The sequence below is a fragment of the Haemaphysalis longicornis genome, unplaced genomic scaffold, assembly GCF_048455015.1.
Source record: "Haemaphysalis longicornis isolate Haplotype H1 unplaced genomic scaffold, Haemaphysalis longicornis Haplotype H1 scaffold_8, whole genome shotgun sequence".
Classification (NCBI taxonomy): Eukaryota; Metazoa; Arthropoda; class Arachnida; order Ixodida; family Ixodidae; genus Haemaphysalis; species Haemaphysalis longicornis.
Window position 1 is genome coordinate 69,827,508 of NW_027526445.1, and position 20,020 is coordinate 69,847,527.

At 43.4% G+C, this 20,020-nt stretch overlaps 1 protein-coding gene and 1 long non-coding RNA gene across 3 annotated transcripts; both read left to right on the plus strand.

Annotated features, from left to right (window-relative positions):
* The first annotated feature begins 6,956 nt into the window (after window positions 1–6,956).
* Window positions 6,957–19,647, plus strand: LOC144149020 (uncharacterized). 2 transcript variants are annotated; one of them, XM_077680563.1, is made up of 3 exons: window positions 6,957–7,079; window positions 17,269–17,369; window positions 17,862–19,647. In XM_077680563.1, the coding sequence occupies exons 2-3, from the start codon at window positions 17,288–17,290 to the stop codon at window positions 18,407–18,409; spliced, it is 630 nt and encodes a 209-aa protein (XP_077536689.1). In that variant the 5' UTR covers window positions 6,957–7,079; window positions 17,269–17,287; the 3' UTR covers window positions 18,410–19,647. The 2 variants fall into 2 exon arrangements, with proteins under 2 accessions (XP_077536689.1, XP_077536688.1); XM_077680562.1 differs by having other exon boundaries at window positions 17,859–19,646.
* On the plus strand, window positions 12,628–15,387 carry LOC144149126 (uncharacterized). The gene is made up of 2 exons (XR_013318193.1): window positions 12,628–13,125; window positions 15,119–15,387. It is a non-coding gene; the product is annotated as an uncharacterized LOC144149126 (long non-coding RNA).
* Window positions 19,648–20,020: the final 373 nt, after the last annotated feature.

A 20,020-nucleotide genomic window follows, 5' to 3' on the forward strand; every position in this document is an offset into this window, starting at 1 on the left:
ACACCACAAAGTCCCATAATTCCCTGTGTGTAGCATATTCATCTATTTTTCGAGCACGTGTAGACCCTAAACGCGTTAACGAAAACTTTAAGCGAGAAAAGATATAGCACAGAAAGCGGTTGAGGCATGGAGCGAAATTCGTTTAAAAAAAATAAATACCGGTACCCCAGTTTTGAAGAAACTGCGGAATTTATGCTAAAGAAACAGCAGCGCTGAAGTATATTAGTCTGCAGAGAGGTGGACAGAACGATCCCGCGCCGTTTGTTCACACGTAGTCCCGGAGGACATATAGGCGGTTTTGCCTTCCTTAGCTTCTAACCTTTTCAGAGGCGGAAATTTATTCAATAGCCAACCTCAGAATGTCACTACTGATGTGGTTGTACATTGACCAATTTCTCGTCATGCAATGGCCTTCCTCTACAGCAAACTGTTCTTTTTTGTGTTAAGGTCCCTCGTAGCCACCTTTGGTTTGTAATTTCCATTTTTGTCGTTCCATTCAGCAGTATGACGCTACACATGGTGCATTTACAAGAGTACTGGAGAAAATGCTACACGCATGAGACATATGAGAGAGATTTGGCCAACAATCGCTGAAACTGATCATGACCCTAAAACAGTGATTTATGGTTAAATAGGCTGTAGTTGGAACATGCCGTTTCAAACAGGGCCTTTAAATGACCTAAGAACAAAAATTTAGTGTCTCTTTATGCACTTGCTGTTGGCATTATCTCTTCCGGTGCTACAAGTAGTTTAAAAATTACTGCAGTATAATTAGGTGCTTTCCACTTGTAATGTAACGAGATAGCGTGATGATAAATGTATTTTAACGGCAGTGTTTTCGAGACCACAGTGATGCATAATGTTTCAACAGGAATGCCGTTTTAACATAACAAGAAACGAAAAGCGAGTACTGCGGCGCATATTGTAATCCCCATTGTGTTCTGGTTCCCCAATATTTTTCCTTATTGTAGTTTTCATACGTTGTCCAGCTTGTGGGCACAGAGACAAAATAAGTCTCACGATTACTCTGTGGTCAAAATGACGTCCTTTTTTCACGAAATCTCAAGATAAAGGTTTGTAAAAAATATATTTGTGAGCTGCTCGGGCAGTGTGAATATATCGATGTGGCATATACAGTGCTGTTCGCAAACCCGAGGTTTTTCCTGGGTGCGTCGAACTAGGCCTTGCATTGTTTCCACGGAGCGCTCTTTCGAAGGTACGATTTAGGATCCATTTTCGCTGTTTAAATATTTGTTTTTGCATAAATAGAATTTAGTAAAGAAACAAAAAATTGGCTAAGCTCGTACTAAGTCGCACAAGGCTCCAACCATCTCGAAGCTGGATCATTTTCTTCTATAGAAGCACTAAAAGACACACCACCATGCATTACATTAGGTTTGAAATTGCTGATCTACATGTTCCGTCGTCGATTTTAACTGTGGTAATAGTAGTCATTACCATATCTGCCTGTACCGTCATCTTCCTCATGCATGACTGGCGGGCCAGGGTTGTTTCGCCCCCAGGCTTCGGAATTTCTCTCAAAGTGAAATGCCTCAGCACGCGCTAGAAGCAGTAGCAACCGGCTTCGTGAATTGGGCGTCTGTCGAGCGAGCTGTATTGTGCTCCAGCCTTGAGGCGCGGACGCGCGTGAACTGCTTGCTTGGTATTTTTGTATTTTTTCAAGCGTCACTTGCATGCCTGGACGAAACCGGCTGCTCCTCGTGAGGCGCGTGCTCACGTAGTCAAACGCGTGGTAAACGGCGGGAGTAACTATTACCTCATGCTTTCTAGGGACGCCCCAGACATTGAGCCCAGCCACAACAACTCCGCTGTCAAAAAGCGTTTAACTAAAGCTTCCGCCTTAACGGAACGCACACGGCGGCAGATGCAAAGTATTTTGTTACCAGATATTAGTAAATGAGCCGGTATTCAACCAAACCTTCCTCTCAGTTCTCTAGGTTCCAAATGCGGTTCATATTCTCCACTGTTATCTCCTGATTCTAACGGAAATGGAACGAAAAAGGCGTAGAAACCACTTTTTAAAGTAAAGCTGCCCGTGGTTAAGAGCAGCAGATTGCTTCAGGCGACGGACCGAGCTAGACGAGCGATTTTTAGCGCATGGAAAAAACTCGTAAAAATAGGGGCCCTGGCGCCTCTATATTTTATTATGACAGCTTAAATTCCGCCTGGAAAAGTGACTTCCCAGGAATAAACGTGCGTGTAGAGTTGAACCTGTCTTTAAGAAATTAGTGTAGGTATAAATAATATTCAAGGACTTCAAACATTCCGGAAGAAGACTCTCCGTGCTATTTGTAACGTTAAATATGATGCTTCGACTGCTCTTTATACAAACAACGTAAAAGTATCCTCTCAAACAACATGCTTGACTGCAAGCTGGCAAATTCTTCAAACAAAACAATAGAAAGAAGAGATCAGTTTCTTAATAAAATTACTTTGCTTGTCCCCTACAAAACACCGTATGCGATCAGGCGACCACTACTTTTAGCCTTCCGCAATTCAGAACGAACAACGGCCTTGCTATGTTACAATACATTTTGCCGAAACCCCTTAATAGTCCATTACACGAGTACGAGGAACCTAATCTTATTTCTTTCGCTGCCCTCTGAAAAAAAATTTAATTTAGGCTCTTGTGTGTATATCTTTTTGTGTACCTTTTGTAGATGTATGCTTTGTATATGAACGTTTTCCCCTGTATATAAATTTTCTATTGTGCCACATCATTTTCAATTGTACATAGGAGTGTCGCTTTTCATTTATGTGAGTAAATTGCTGTTATTTTGTTTTCCTGCTTGTTGTACAGTGCCACTGGCTTGTGCGTTGCAGGGGTGGCGAGGCTAGTCAAGCGGTCGTTTGGACTTCTTTTTTCTTGTCACGCTCAGTTATTTTAACCTGTACCAAAACAACTGGAATCAAGGATGATTGACTTATTGATTCATCGCATTTGTATGCTGGCTTTGTAAGCTGTCAGGTATTTGTAAGCTCGCTTTCCCACATTGTCTTCCTCACAGTGCAAAATTTCCATCTACGAAGAAAGTATGGCTACAGTTACACTTTATGCTCCTTTCTACCACTGCGGCCTCTTTTCCAAGTCGTGTACACTCCTGGCAATACGCGGCGACTCTCTCTTCCCTTACATTGCTCAATGCCACGCGCTCTTCGCTCTTCGGCAGCCACCTGTGCGACGCTTTAGAGACGTCATTGCCTGTACCCTCCAATTGTGCGACCGCGCAACTCTGTGACTTAGCGACCACGCCACTTTCTCCATAATTCAAAATACAAGACGCCCAATATAGGTTAACCCCGACATAGCGAACTCTCCCAGAGCGACAGCTTCGCTAGGCTTCTTCACGGTAGCAGGGCTCTGATTTTTTATATTTTTTGTTCTCTTGAGTGACCGTTTAGTTTATAAAATGAACCAAAGTCTGTGATATAAGCTAAAACATGGAGCACGAATAATGAACCCACATGGAGCATGAAAACCTGGCCTGTATTCCCTCTTGCTGTCAACAGCCTTCTGGCCGGCTACGTGCTTACCGTCTTCAAAGGTTTTGCGGGGAAAATCTAAAACCCCCACCAATTGCAGCTCCACGTAGAAACTGGCGTTTTATTTAGAAAGGGCCGATGTTGATCCAAAGGAGTCCTACGGCATTAGGCCAGCTTTTCTTATCTCAGTTATGACATATAAACGTGTTCTGCTCGAGTTAGTGTGCGAAGGTTATGACATCATTCTTTACTGGCTTCCTCGTCACTCCGGCATACAAGGCAATATTAAATCCGACGCAGCCGCCAGCGCAGGCCACTTGCTGAAAAACAGGACATAGCTTCTTTTCTCCCGAGAGGTCAGCAACGCCCTCATCCTCGCAAGTGGAAGGACAGCAGAGATGTCGGAGTGGTGGGTAGGACCCTCACTGCACGTATCCACCATTGCAGGCTACTGATCGGCACTGTGACTTAATCTTTCCACGCGCCCTCAACAAGCGGTGCGAAGGAGTGCTACACCGACTGCGCCTGAACGTATCATTTACTCGGAGTTTTAGGTTTAAAATAGGATGGGACGATTCCCCTTGTGCCGGATTTGCGCCGTGCGCGAGGCTGCATATCACTTGTTGTGCGCCTGCCCTCGATTCGCTGCTTGTCTTGTGTACGTCTTAGAGGAAGGCTCGAACTTTGTCATTTTCTTGGACCATGGGCTAATAGGGCTGGTAGTACATTGGACAGAGAAGTTCTGCTCCAGTTCCTGCAAGTCTGAACTGGACAAATCTCTCTAGATCACGGATAGCGCAAGTGTCTCTCTCTCCCTCTCCAGTTAGGACGTAAGCTTGGTTCTCTTTTTTTTTACGGGCGAAGCCCCTTAGGGTATAGGGCTGTTGGCGTCACTTGTAGTCGTCGTCGTCGTAATCATCGTCTCATGTAGTCATGGTACTAAAACACCGGGAATCTCGTTTACACCTGTAGCTAGAACGGAACGCGTACAAAAAAAACACCAGGACGCGCTGGAGCTCTTCGTAACGCGTATTAAAAAACACATGGAAACTCGTTTATGCCTCGCGCTACAGAGCTTCGTGCTTCAAAGACAAGATACTTCTACTGAAAAGCTGATACCTCGGCCCCCAACGGTTTCATCTCCGCTGGCAAAAATGCCAAGGCGCTAAGAATGCACTTGTACACTATGATTCGCTCCTCCCAAGGCTTCACGTTACTGGAGATGGCCCGGAATTTTTTCGGTGACCCGCATGGCTCGTCATTCTCAATCGGGCCCTAGCAGGGCAAAGGGTTCGGTGGGCCAACAAGGAAGCCTCGCGAACCGAGTAGAGTGTACTCAATGATTGAAGGTGTCCCGTATTCTCTGTAGTGGTGATACAGCAGAGGACGATGGCAGGTTCTGTTAATGTCCTGTGGCCGGGTGTTGTTGTACTGGATTTAAGGAGCTGCCTTTACCGCAACCACGGAAGAATGTGCGCGTCCAGTGTTCCTACGTTCGTCAAGGTGACCACAATTTACTAAACTATAAAACTCGGCCACGTCTACAGTCGAGATTCAGATGCTTAAAAAACCACATGGAGCTGGTGGTTCTCCTAAGCTTCAATTTAACTTTTCTTAGACCTGCCGCTTGTGGATAACAAACATGGTTAAAAAGGGCAGATTTTTCCGTGCTAACTGGGTTAAACGAAAGTTCCCAATTTACTGCCTAAAGTCAGAAACCTAACTTGGAAAGCAGCGAAACTCAAAAGACACCGCCCGAGCGACGAACACAAGAGAAATGCTGTGGGCCCCGAATGCGACGATAGCACGTTCGGATACACGCTGGTATATCGTGAGAGTCCGCTTCGATTCCGATTATGGGACCACATATATGAAGACGTGTTCGCGTTTATCCGGTTTCTTATTTCACTATCCGCCCTGCCTTTGAATTGCTAACGGATTTATTACAGCCTCGTTGCTAGAACTTTTCATACCTTTGCCGTACACTTCAAATATCACGCTGTTAAGCACTTCTATCGGCCTTTCAGCACATATATATATATATATATATATATATATATATATATATATATATATATATATATATATATATATATATATATATATATATATATATATTTATATATATATATATATATATATATATATATATATATATATATATATATATATATATATATATATTTATATATATATATATATATATATATATATATATATATATATATATATATATATATATATATATATATATATATATATATATATATATATATAAATATATATATATATATATATATATATATATATATATATATATATATATATATATATATATATATATATAAGGTTTGGAAATGAGGGGCTCGTTAGGAAATACAGAAAGAAATGCCGGCAGTCTACAAGGCCAAAGAAGGCATAGGGGAATGGTTACACAATTTTTTACCGTTAGTGACGTTACATTAATATTTTTTTAATACGTGAGAAAGAAAGAAAGAAAAACACGCGCCCAGAGCGGGGACCGAACCCACGCCTTTCGATTAGATTAGGTAAATATAAATACCCCAGAAAGTGACGGAGAACACAGTCGCCCAGATAGCCGAATTGGTAAGGCATTCGAGATCTAATCGAAAGGCGTGGGTTCGGTCCCCACTCTGGGCGCGTGTTTTTCTTTCTTTCTTTCTCACGTATTAAAAAAATAATATTAATGTAACGTCACTAACGGTAAAAAATTGTCTAACCATTCCCCTATGCCTTCTTTGGCCTTGTAGAGTGCCGGCATTTCTTTCTGTATGTATATATATATAGCAGTTCGGATATGCCAATTGCTAACCCCGACCTCCAACCACGTTCTACGTGGCGGCCGCTGGGAAAGAAGACGTTCTACGTCTCCCGCGGTAGTCGAGGGGCGGCGCTAGTTGACCAGCCTCAGAGCTCTTGTAAATATAAACCCCCGCTTTAAAGTCGAGAGAGAAGCCGCTGTGGGGATAGCGTAATGGTGAACGCACCGCACCGGTTATGCGGAGATGTGGGTTCGAGTCCCGCTCCCGGAAAACGGCGGATTTTTTCTCGACTTATATTTTCGCTTATTTATCAATGAATCAAAGAAACGTGACAAGCACACGTCATTCGGCCCTATTAAATATTTCGAAAAAAAGCCGAATAGCACTGGCAATGACGACTGCAACATTGATATATATATATATATATATATATATATATATATATATATATATATATATATATATATATATATATATATATATATATATATATATATATATATATATATGTAGGCAAAGGGAAAGAGAGAGAGAGAGAGAGCAGCTTTTGTCGTAGCAACCATATATATTACTAATGCGTTGCTCGCACGCTACCACGGGTATCGTACAATTAGGGCTTGTCTGGCCGCCAGTAGCCGGATATTTGCCGCCTCGTGGCGATAACGACTAAGCGCACAGCTTCCTTCGCGAACGACGTTGAGGAAATTGGCTGGAAACGCTCGTAGCTTGTATATTGTTCCGCATTGTGCATAGAGGACGTGCTACTGCCGCCATTTTGGTGCTCAAAGGGAGGTGAGTGGCTTAAAAAAAATATTTTGCTTTCTGGCATTGTAAATTTTACTTAAGCAGAATCATCAAAGTCAGTTATCGAAGTAAACGATGGAATGAAACTGTCAATTACATCCAGGGGCATTCCTTTTTGATATTGAGGTGATTATAGGGGATATAGAAAGTACATCGCCCGGGAAATTTGAAAAATTATAACTTTTTTGCATGGCATCTAAATGGGCAGTGATACAAAAATTTTGCATCTTGTTTTTTTTGTTTTGTTGCAATAAGTAGCTAATGACCTATTTATCACGTGCAGAGAGCTCATTTGCTTCAGCGCGCGACGGTTGTTTAAGTAAATACGTTTTTATGTGGCCAGTCGCAATTTCAGTTTCAGCGGGTGCCGCGAAAGGCTGGATGTGGTATAAACAAAACTATATGATATCCGTCCGGTCACGTGACTGCCGGACGGATGTCACAGAGTAGAGCTGCCGCAGCACTGTTAGGGTTGCACCTGCCTGGTTTTGGACCGGCCCGACCGGTTTTTTAAACAGAGGGCCGGTTGCCGGTCCATACTTGAAACCGGCCGTCATTGGCCGGTTTTTTGGCATTTGTGTCTTGATTATGTCTGTTTTGGCGTTTTATAAGCGTCAATTCAACAGCTATGACGACAAATATGTGTCGACAAGCTGCGCAAAGGCAAGCCAGCTGAGAAAATACGCGGGCGAGTAAGCTGTCTGAGGAGGAGGGTGACCTAAGGGAAGAACAAAACGAAATGCTGCCGCCGCGGTCAGCAATTGCGATTACTTTGCACATACAGAGCCATAACCTAGCTCTCAATCACTTTCAGCACAAACGTTATGTTGATTTCTTTCTAAGGAAACGCTACAATAAATGACACTGCATGTGAAAAACGTGGCGTCTTTTTTCAACACAAATTAAACACCCCCCCCCTCCCCTCTCCTGAAGGGCCGGTTTTTTTTTCGGAAAAAGGCGGCAATTCTAAGCACTGTAGATTCCGCGTCAGCGGTAGTTTCTACTAGTTTGTATGCGTACTGATCTCGTCAGACGCTTAATTAAAAAGCGAACGTAGACGGGATACAAGCGCCGCGAGTTGAGACTGCTGCCTCGGGTAGAAAACGACGCGCGACGCTGGAGATAGGGGGTGGGGAGACGCGTGCGCGGGAGCACCTGGTTGGTGTGCCTACAGGTCTGCCTACAGATATGTTATTTTTTATTTATTTATTTATTTATTTATTTATTTATTTATAATACCCTCAGGGCCAAAGGCATTACAGAGGGGTGTGGTGTGAGAGCAAAAATTAAAAAAAAAAACAGCAATAAGACGTTACGATACAACATACGTTACACTCATTAAATCATTGTAATTAAAAATTGCAACTGCGACTCATGCAAAACAAACATGAGAAGAACTCCTGATTATACAATGTTATCTAGAACATTTCAATACTGGTGGACGTCCTTAATGGATGCCAGAAAGAAGGCGATTTCAGTCGCGACTTGACCGGGGAGAGAAGGAATGAAAACAATGCATTTTGCACATATCTATTCCAACTTTGCGCTCATGGTCAAAGCGACGGGATTGATAATGTGGCCTAGGTATCACCCCCCCGTACTGCTCGTCACGCAGTACGGGGTGGTGATACAGCTTATGAAAAATAGTTAACCGCGAAATTTGACTTTTTTGACTAACTTTTGAAAAGTTAGGCTTGACACGGCTACGGATATTCGATTGCCCCTCTCGTAACCGGTGCAGATGACTATTTTTAATGAAATCCGCCATCGCATCATTAACAACGTTCTCGTATGGGTTGCCCTTTTTTGGACTGGACTCGCATTTTGTGCAGCGGTAACAAGCTATCTCTCGAGCTACCTGCGCCGGCCTGCGCCACTTCGCGGCCGTGGTCGCCGCCTGCGCAGCGACTTTGCGACTCGCTAAGAGCGCTTTTCGTGTCACCGGCGTGTTTTCGCGTCCCCTGTAATAACAAGCAATAAAGTTGCCAGATTTCGGGTTTTTTGGTGAATAGGCTCAGCATTTCTTCTTTTACCCTCTGCGCACCATCGCCAATCGAACCACAGGGTGAAAGCGTGCAAACAGTTCCCTTGTAGCATTCGGTACAAGAAACCACGGCTTTGTTAGGAGAGGAGACCCTTTTGCGAAGGAAGCTGTACTTCATACTTTTCGCGTGAAGCTACGTTGTCAGGCATTCATGAAATTTGTGGCCCCGTGGTGGCGAATTTCCATCTCTTTATTTTTTCTTGAAATGCTTAGATTCGTGCTCGCATTTCAGAAGCGAATTAACGCGATAATTTTGGTGATACGTTCATAGCACTCCCCGTAAAAAAAACGCCTGATTTTTTATGCTTTCTCTGTAACCCTACTTAGTGTGAGCAGGTGATAAGCCACTGCTGTTTTTCGATACAACATGTAAGCAAGGCAGTGGAATCTTCCAGATAGTATTAGTAAGGCGAAACGGGAACGCAACATCTGTGATGTCAAGCGGGAAACACTAGACACCGCTTTCTTCCCCTTCACCTGTTTTCGCTCCCGCAAAAGCATATCGGTAGAAAAATTGCAAGACGTAAATGTTGCTCTCGCATTTCCCTGAACCAATCAGTTTTTGTACACATATAGTACCTCAACCGTTCCTTTAACAAATAAATGACGTTAAACTACGTTCGCCTACCTGCTATCCGAAAACCAAGGCGTCGACAACTGAACGCGCGAGCATACATTTTTCTGGATTCAAAGCTCGAGTTTGTCGATGCGCGCGCCCGTATGGAGCCGCTCCTGTGCAAGACAGAAATTACGAGCTGCGGTCGTCTCGAGTGTTCAGACGGACGCTGTAGGCGTATGTTACAGGAACATGAATTAAACATATTACAATATAACCAATTGATTGCCTTGTAGGAATAACATTTATGTCCGTTTCAGAGCAAACTCGTGCCAAATAAGTTACGTACTAAAAATACAGGAAAATGGGGATGACGCACGCGGCTTATTTTCATTACATGACTTGTGCATTTAGACGTCCAACATAAATATATTGGCTAATCCTGACCAAACGATTCTTCATATTGCATTATTTGGTAGCATTAAACACGCATAGTTCTTCCAATGCAGGAGATGAGGTGATTAGCAGCTGCCTACAATGCAGCAACGAAATGGAAATCAACAGGAATTGTTGTCGCACGCTGGGCCATCTTTTGTGCGTTGCCGGAACAGGGGGCTAGCTTTTCAAGATAAATAATTACTAAGAAATGGTTTCAGCTACTTTCCCAGCAGGGACCGTGGGTTCAGAAGCGCTGCCATCATTCCGCGTTCTAAGTAGTCGAATGGTGGTGGTTAAGTTCGTCAGCTATGCGACTAGCTGCATCAGAAACTCAACTTGGCCTGACGGAAGTTGTGCCAAAAACATGTCAGTTTTGTGTGAAAGCATGCTACGTTGCTTCGAAATTCGAGAAGACGCGCCCAAATTTCTTATGGTGCAGCCACGTCTATTTCGAATAGCTTGTAAGGAACTGTAAGAAGACGCCTCCATCTTCAGAGCCTGTCGAAGCTATGAGAGGACACCTTGTCTAGATACGAACTGAATATCTATTCGTACGCCTTGCCAAAAAGCTAGTAACTATAATTCTCACCCCGGGGGGGACGAAGGTGCGAATTCTTTTCTGAATCCCGGAAGACGGGTAGTGGTGTGGACTAAAGTATCTACGCCCTAAAAATGTCCGAATTAGAAGTGCACGGGTGTTGATGCAGTTTTATAATACTGTGTTATTATCTTCAGAAACTACGGGAATAATCACCACCCCAATAATTTTGTCGGTAGTGGTTCTTCATTGAGTAAGTGCGAGAAAGATACATTCTCCCTTATACATCAGGAACAAAGCAACCACTTAATTAATAATATTAGTAATAATGCAATCATAGTGCCCGAATTAATAACTCAAAATGTTGGGAGATCGAGGAGAAGGTAAAGAAACTTCTGTTCTATATACCAATGATGACAGGAGCAATAGTTCAGAAAAAAATATGTGGTTTAGAAAAAGCCCCATGTGGACAGAATAATTCTGAACGAACTGCTATCCCCATCAAGAGCTACAGGCGAAATCGCCATAGCACGAATTTTGACAGGACGGAGTTCTTTATAGTCTGTAAATGAACAAAGACACGTGTGTGCACCAGTATTCCGTCCACGTCTATCAGTAGCACTTCAACTTCAAGCAATAAACGGTGATACAAATGCCAAAAGTTTATTTGTCGCCATCTGTGAAGTGACAACCGGGCTGCCAAATGAAGAGTGGGTTGACAAATCTGTAGCTCGTCGCCACGGCTGCCAGTTCTGCGGCCGCAGCGTCGCGAAACAGACAATCGTGCTATAACTTCATAACTGGCGTTTCGCATGTATATAGTGTAACTTCAGCAGATGTAGTGAAGGCTCTGTCTGAGGAATTATGTCAGCCATCAGTGCACTAGGCGGTTTATCCCAGCTCAGCGTTTCCTCTGCGTCAGCATTTTCTCTTATGTGCTCTTACTGCTCAACGCTGTGCTTCTGAGAATTCACTTTGCTCTCCTCGGTAATTGATTACTCTAAAGGAATATGAATAAGATTTGAATATGAATAGGAGACCTGCGCGTCACAATTCCGTGATCATGCAGTGGCGTAAACGCGCAATCTTTCGCGTGTAAATGAAGCATTGTTGGTGACTCCCAGTTAGCATGGCCGTCAATTGGACCCATCGTGGGATAATCCGAGTTCATATACTAAAGAAGAAATTTTATGAAAGGTAAGAAAGCTAGCATGAAGTCAGGCAGATTAAGGAGAAGAAATCTTAAATCACCCTTAAGTACAAATTCGCCATTCTAAAACATGGCAACGATGGTAGTGAAAATATTCAAAATGGTAATCTAAAAACACCAATAAGAAATTCAGCTGCAGCTGTAGAAGAAACACCACGTAGAAACCACATAAATCTAACTAAGAAGACGAAGGAGTTAATTGTGAAACCGAAAAACATGAACGTTCCCACTACAGCAAATCAAACCGCACTTGCTGCGCTGTCCACCCTGATTGACAAACCTAAAACAAACGACATTCAGGCGCACAGCATGGCGCATGATTTGGAGAAAATGCTGCAGATAGGAGACAGATTAACAGGAGCAACAAGAAAGCTAGCTGTCGGCAAAGACAAAATGTACGCACGCAGAGACGAGTAGTGAAACATGACGCAGATCGTGTACAAGATATTAAGACTAGCAGAAGGATTCTACACCTGGCTATAGTCTAGCGAAGTTGAAACAAGAGAAAGTGCAGAAGGTACAAGCCTAACTACCGATGGCCCATTCGTAAATAAATCGGAAATACGAGAAGCTTTCAAATGTATATAAAGGGGAAAAGCTGCAAGCGGCTACCCTATAACCGTGTATCTTTTAAAGGAGGGAGAAGGTAATGTCCTCGAAATGATTGCTCTACTATTGTCAAAATGTTTCTAGACTCTAAAAGTGTCCATAGCATAGTGAAATGCCTACACAATTGTCATTCACAATGAGGGGGACATGAAATACCTTGCGAATTAGAGACCCATCAGCTTATCCTCAGTTGTATACAGGCTGTTTACCAAAGTAACAGTTAACCGAATAAGCGACAGCCCGGATTCCGAACGATCCAAATAGCAGGCTTGTTTTAGAAAAGGATACTTAATAATAGACCACATCTCTGTGTCAAGTAATAGAAGAATTCATGAATTCTAATAGGGACGTTTACATGACATTTGCAGACTACACTCTTAGCCAAAATGGGAGAAAATAAGACTAACTGCAGCAATTACGCCTCGCGAGGAACATTTAGTCCCCAAAAGACCAAACGCGCCAAGATTAGGGCCGTGTGCAAAATGAAGGGACCAAACGTTGGTCCCTCGACGCGAATGGGACCAACGGAAAGACTAACAGCGCCCTTTGCTCCCGCAACGTTGCTGTTGCTCCCCCTGGCGGGGGCCCTCCGATTTGTTTCTACTTGTTCGGCGGCCAGCGGGGACGGACGTGCGAAAGGTGAGCTGCGGCGGCGACCGCTTTTCCCCATTCGCCCTTTTTTTGAAGTTCGTGAGCTTGCATCGTTGCGTCAGAGTGCCAGCTATTTTTTAAAACCAACGCCAGTCGATTCGCTGTGCGTTACTGCCGACGGCGACCTAATTTTTATTTGTGTCGGTCAATATTTACCCAATTTTTTGCTTAACCCTAAAATAGTAAAAATGCAATTTCTCTTTAAACAAGTGGCCCAACCGCATAAATAACCGTCCCAGCAGGAGCAGCGTACAAAAAGGAAGCTCACCGCTAACTTCTTTTCTGTTGAAATTGCAGTTTTAATACATTTATAGCCAGAAATGTCAAAGCGTGGTTAACACGTGGCCGAGAATCTTGAAGGGCTCTAACTTTTTAGGCAAACATATGAACACTAAAATAACAGCATGGTGCTGTTAGGACACAAGAATTACTCGCAGACATATTAAATTTTAAATGAAAACGTGATATTTTAAGCAGAAAAATTACAAGAAGTCTGGCACAACGCCGGAACTGCAACGGACGCGTACACTCTGAGGCTGAGTAGGGCAAAAATAGTTGCACCCCCGTAACCGCAACTACGTCCAGAATAAAACTAGACAAAAACGGTTAAAATGTGTTGTAAATTGGCTGAGTAAGGCATTTTTTTTTTCATAATTTGCGGAACCCGAACTTGTAATCTGCCGGACCACAGCAGAACGGCAAAATGAAGTCTTCCTCGAAGGCGCGGTCTGACCGCCGTAATAAAAATCCTCTAACAAAATCGTAAAATCTTTATGTATCTCACGGCAAGTTTTTTTTTTTTTTTTTTTAGAATACAGTGTCATCTAAAGGCCCCTTTTCCAGTACCGGCCCTCCTTGTGGCCGCCACAGCGAACCTAACTGGCAGTAACGCGCCCCCCCAAAATTGTTTGGCTTTCGGGGAACTCGTTCACGAAACATTCTCGTCCTGCAGTCCTTCCCGCACCCACCCGTCACCCGTGCCTTTCACGTGAATTTCACAGTAGCAGGCGCACCCTCGCGTGACTCATCTAACGTGGCCGAAAGCTTCCTTCACTTTTTTCATTTTCGTTCCTCCCTCACTGGTAGTCAAGCGCTCGCAGCGTGGTCAGCCTCAAACATTTTTGCCCCTTTTCTTTGAAAGCCTTTTTTTTGTGTGCACGTACGAATTTACTGTGAACTGTCCGCAAAGAGGAAATAAAAACGTGCAGCCATAGCCACTCCCCATGCAGAAAGCTGAGAGGACGCCGTTTTGTTTGTTTCGCCCGAGGCTATTTCTTAAACATTGTTAAATTTACTAAACATTGAGAAAATTTGGCTCCTAATACATTTTCGAAATAAAAACGCATTCTTCGACACCGACATCACAGCCAGAAATCAACAATGACCTTGTTCTATACAAACCCGCACCATCAGCGCAGGAAAGCAGGTTTTCTTCCAATAAATAAATATTCCTTCCTGTTTTCTTTTTATTTTTGATTGCAGTCAAACCATTTTGATTTAGAGCTGGTGCTGACAGGAAGCGTCTCTTTCCCTACATGTCTTGTGAAAGAGAGGGAAGAGGCCCTTGTTTCGTGCTACGTAAGCCTCTGAGAATGATAGCGAACCTGCATGCGAGAAATGAGCAATCTTTCTATTTTCTGTTGCCCTTATACAGTGGTTCAATGCGTTCAGTGAGGGAGCATGAGTCCCCAGGTTCTATTGCTGGTTTGAGTGGCGTCTTTTCTGCTGGAGTCGGAAAAACAACAATGTCTGAGTTTCGCTTGTTAACTACCGTGGCCATGGTCTTAATCCGTAGTCTTATACTCAGTGCAATTCACAGGCCACATTTGGCTGCACTACATAAAGCGTTGATTTTGCTTCTTTTTGCTTTTTGAGGTACTTTTTACGGATGCTTGTTAGGGCTGCTGGAAACTGCGTTTTTCTCAATTTTGCGTCCCACCATGAATAACACTTGTTTTGTTGCCCTATTTATTTCCTGCAGGAGCGTGACGACATACGCCCATTGCCGACAGCGTCACGGAGGATGGCTGTCTCCTCTCAACGGACAAGTACCTCAAGACAAGTGGAGCACGCTTGCGCCAAGGACAGCAGCCATGTATACCCGGAATAGCCCAATACTGGGCGCATCGCCTCAATAAGGTGTGCCGTACAGGCCTTCGAAATAGAGACTCCAACGTCAAGAGTAGAGTACGGTTTACTTTTGTTGTGTATGTTGCTCACACAGTGTTGCAATAAAAAGCTTGAAAGTAACATTTTCTTTGTCGTGAGTACTTTGTCGTGAACAAGTGGCCAAGAAATACTGCTTCTGGTCTCTTGTGTTTACTCCTGTCTTCTGAATTGTCGGTCTAATGGAACGACAGTCACTCATGGAGTACTTGCACAAGCCAGCACATCGTCTTTTAGTATGCACGGTTAATCCAGAGGGGAGCATTTGCAGGGATGAACATTTAGTCTTGAAAGCATCAATTGGTCTAGGGAGAGTAATGGGAAAGATTAACGATTGATACTCAGAGGACCAACGGTTGGTCTCCACTCGACTAACAGGGGTGACTAACAGTTGATCTGCAAGGGACCAACAGTTAGTCTTTATGGCGGACCAACAGTTGAACCATCAAGGGACTAAGTGTAGAGGGACTAACAGTTGGTACCCTTGCCGTTAGTCCCAAAAAGGACTAATTCTAGTGGCAATGCAGTTAGTCCCCAAAAGGACTAACGCCGATGCCCCGTTAGTCCTTTTTGGCTAAGAGTGTAGGAAAAGTGTTTCATTCACTAAGCACCCCAGCTGGGCTTGGACGATGGAAAGATAAGGGAAGACAGAGGACCTACATAGTACTGATTGATGTTGATTGTAGGGTTTAACGCGCCGACGCAACGCAGGCGATGAGGCGCGCCGTAGTGGAGGGCTCCGGATTAATTTTGACCACCTGGGGATCTTTATCGTGCGCCGAAATCTCGTACACACGGGCGTTTTTAGCTTTTCGCCCCCATCAGAAAAGCGGCCGCCTACATAGTACTCCTAGACGACATATATAACGTATGTACGGGAAGCTTAACCCTTGACAGCAAATCTGAAATGTTTCCGATCAGGAAGAGAGCATGAGAGGGAGATACCATTTCTCCAAAACTGCCCACTGCGTGTCTACAAGGGTTATTTAGGAAGCGTGACTTGAGCAACGCAGGATTAAGGAAAAGGGGGGAATATGTGAACCACTTAATTTTTGTAAACGGCATAGTACTGCTGAGTGAGTCGGCAGAGCACCTGCAAATATTGCTTGAGGAACTATAATTCGAAGTCTTCGCAGTGCGGGTACAAACAGATGTGAATGACTCTAATTTAAAGTTAAATAAATATGGCGAAAGCAGTTCCTCCAGCTTAGGAAACGCAATGCTAGAACAAGAAAAAAAGTATAACTACTTCGGACACGCGGTCACAGCTGACCCCAACGTGAGAGGCAAATCTAGCATAGAATAGGTATTGGGCTGGGAGCAGTCACAAGCTCTCCCAAATTATGTAAGGTAAGCTACCTCTATCAGTGAAACGAAAAATATGGGACTAGCGCATACTTCGGCAATACGATATGGAGAGTAAACTTGTCGCTTAACTAAATACTAAGTGGACAGCAAACTTATATCGGCTCATCGGCTTGTGTAACAAAAAGTGATAGGAGTAACACTGAAGGCAAGGAAGCGAGCTTCGTAGATCAGGGAATGAAGTCGAGCAAGTTATATTATATTCAAACTAAAAAAGGACACGAACTTGGGCTGGTCATGTAGTTTAATGAAAATGACAACCCGAGAACTACAGAGTGGATACTCAGAGGCGGTCCTAGAAGAAGGGGAAGGCCAATAAATATATGAGTGGACGAAATAAGTAATGTTCGAGGTGAATGGGAGAGGCCTTCGCCCAGCAACTGACCTTATTAGGGTGTTGACCATGATCATGCTGCGGGCATTTTCCTAGCTGAAACTAGTTGTAAAACGCTTTTTAACAGAACAAATTGCTGATATAAACACCGCATTGCGAAGTGTTTGGTCTGTACTTCATTGATGACTCATTTGCATCGCCTACCACACGCAGCGCCATCACTTGTTTTGATTAGTTCTCTAAATAAAGGCGCTCTGCAATTCCAGACATTCAACGCTTGGATCGATGAGTATCACAACGGGGACACTCCTCTGCATACTGGGAATGACCATTGCCGTCGCAGCCTTTACTCCAGCGGACTACACAGGTTGGTTCAAAGTTCGTGTGTTCTGACATTGTGAAAATGGGGTACAATAAAAGTGCGACAGGAATAGTAATTTTACCTTGTACTGCTCCAATGGCTGCGCCATTAGCAAAGTCACCGAAGTTTTATGCAATGCATTGTGAACAAAGAAGGGACAAAAATAAACAAAAACAAAAATTACAAGAAAAAACAACACAGTGAATATATATGTACGCAAACCTTATTTTCAAAGGACAGGAAAACATTTACTGATAAGATAAAATTTTGCTTTCTATAAATATTATTAATAAATAGTCGTATACCTACGCACAGAATTATTTATTTTTATTTAGGTAGAACCAAAAACGCAACGAAGTACTTAAGCTATTAGTTCCTTGTTTACAAATTCTGTTGAGCGGTTTAATGTACGTCGAACATATGTCAGCTGGATACACCTACGTGTATTGGTAGCATTAGTATTGCCATGTTATAAGCAATCTTTTTTTTTTGCAGCAGAACGATGCAGCAATTCCCCTGATAACGAGAGCACGGAGACGGCGGTTGAAACGTACCTGCGCAGGATTCCGAAGATATACGACTTTAGCCGCCCTTATCCTGCTCTCAAGTTTGGTGGCATCACCTTTACTGCACTCAACATAACCGGTCTGGGTGACTTGTGGCCTTACAGGCCACTCCGAATCTACTGCACTCGCAGTAGAAGTGTTGTGGAAGCCAGCCTTTCCACAGCTGAACCGTTGCGACTAATATTGAGCATGAGATCCTGCTCTGGAGTCAGCGCAAATCTGACATTATTCGCCGCGTCGGCAAGACTCACGGCCATGTTCAACGTCTATCAAGCGCATGGCCAATTATCTCTCAAGCTCGATAACGTGTACCCAGAAGACGTAGAAAACGTTGCGCTTTACATTGATGGACTGGGCGGCTCTATACGGGGCATAGTAAGAGTCATTAATCTTATTTTATACCCACATATTGAGGCACTGTGGCGCTGGATTTTGCGTTCCGACATTCAGTTCATCATGGAAGAGCAAGAACGAGAGTAAAAAACCCCGAAAAGCGTTACTCTCTATTTCTTTAAACATACTGGGACAAAGATAAGTTAGAAATTCCATTGCTCTGTTTGCTGGTAGGTTTCCTTGCGTAAAATCACATTTAAATACAGATACCTGACCGGTTAGGTGCCATACCTTTGTGTACGTTATTCAATTTTGTGTTCGTCACATCGCAGACGAAATGATGGATATACTAAGGGAAGGGATCCGATCTGTTGGCAGATAACCCGCGAGATTTCTCGTTGAGCACTATTCTATAATAAACCCTTGCACTTTTGACAATCACGAGGTGCTGGTTCCCAGAATCACTATCACCGTAAGGTGCTCACGAAAGACTGAGCTTAGCTTTCTACCTTAATAACAGCTTTGTGATCGCCCTCCAATGTAGGAGGGTCATTCTGCTTTACTTGTTACTTTCACCCTATCCAGATATCGCAGCGATGATGCTGCAGGCATAATGATGTGTATGTCGTTTTCCCTTCCCATCCAATCTTACGTTAGCGTAAAGGTGTTTCGCGAGCTTCTAGTTGGAAGAAAAATTATCGTTTATGCACAGTAATTTTTATATTTGTCTATAAAAGGGACGTTTTTGAAGTCAGCATTTGCGAGAAACATTTTGCCTCGCGCAGAATTTTTCACTCACTGTAGTAACCGGTATAGTCACCGGTATTCTTAGATATGGGATATCTTTGTTCTACCATTGTTATTTTACCTGGCGCTGCAAAGTAAACGAATTATTAAAAAGCACTGTATTCAGCGTTGCCTACTACGTAGATATCCCCGTTAACATTGATTCCTTGCCTTACGTCGGTCTGCCTACATTTTATGCTTTGTTTTTTTCAAACGCTATATCAAAAACCTTCAGGTGCAGCCTTTTTCTTTGTCCCCCCCATGTGCCGGTGGGAGCGTTCAGACTGAATTCCCGATTTGTTTTACCGCATTGCTACACACGTTTTGATTCCTGTGCTAGACATCAGTATGTCCCAGAAATGTTGAACTGCTTATCGAAAGAGATATTTTCGGTTCCCTCTATACGTAGCCTAAAAACGTATCTGCGTAAAAACTTTTCTATTTTGTCTCACTCTCACTAGCACCATTTATTGCCTCTGCTGAGTGTCGGGTACGGCCCAACAAGCCTTGCATGGCTTGTGCTGACCAGATTGTATATTTGTATATATGAAGAGACGAAATAAACCATTACTATAACTATCCCTATTTGGTAATTTCTCAGTCATTGCGCGGTTAAGTGCGAAATCTTGATATTACAAATCGGTTTACGCACCTGTATAGTTAGGCACATTGTCTTAGCAAAAAAGCTCTGGTACAAAACGTAGTGAATTTCTAGAGAATAATGGTATGCAGTTATTCTAATAACGGTGAGAAAAGGTGAGACAGCCTGAAATTTAATTCTCCACAGAAGGGTTCGCCCTCCTTCCAGTTTGTTGCCCGTCTTCCACTTTTTTCCACGTGGCAACTTGCTCACACTAAGAGCTCTCATCGACCTGCTTCTTTTCTACGCACGTACCGTCCCGCTCACCTGTCAGGGACCGACCATCCGGCTGATTCTTCCACTCTAGCTCACTACCGGATTAGCGGGGTATT

Coding starts and splice junctions, on each gene's coding strand:
- LOC144149020 (XM_077680562.1), top strand. CDS start 17,288: ATGAGTATCACAACGGGGACACTCCTCTGCATACTGGGAATGACCATT. Junction 17,370..17,858: donor TACTCCAGCGGACTACACAG/GTTGGTTCAAAG, acceptor TTTTTTTTGCAG/CAGAACGATGCAGCAATTCC.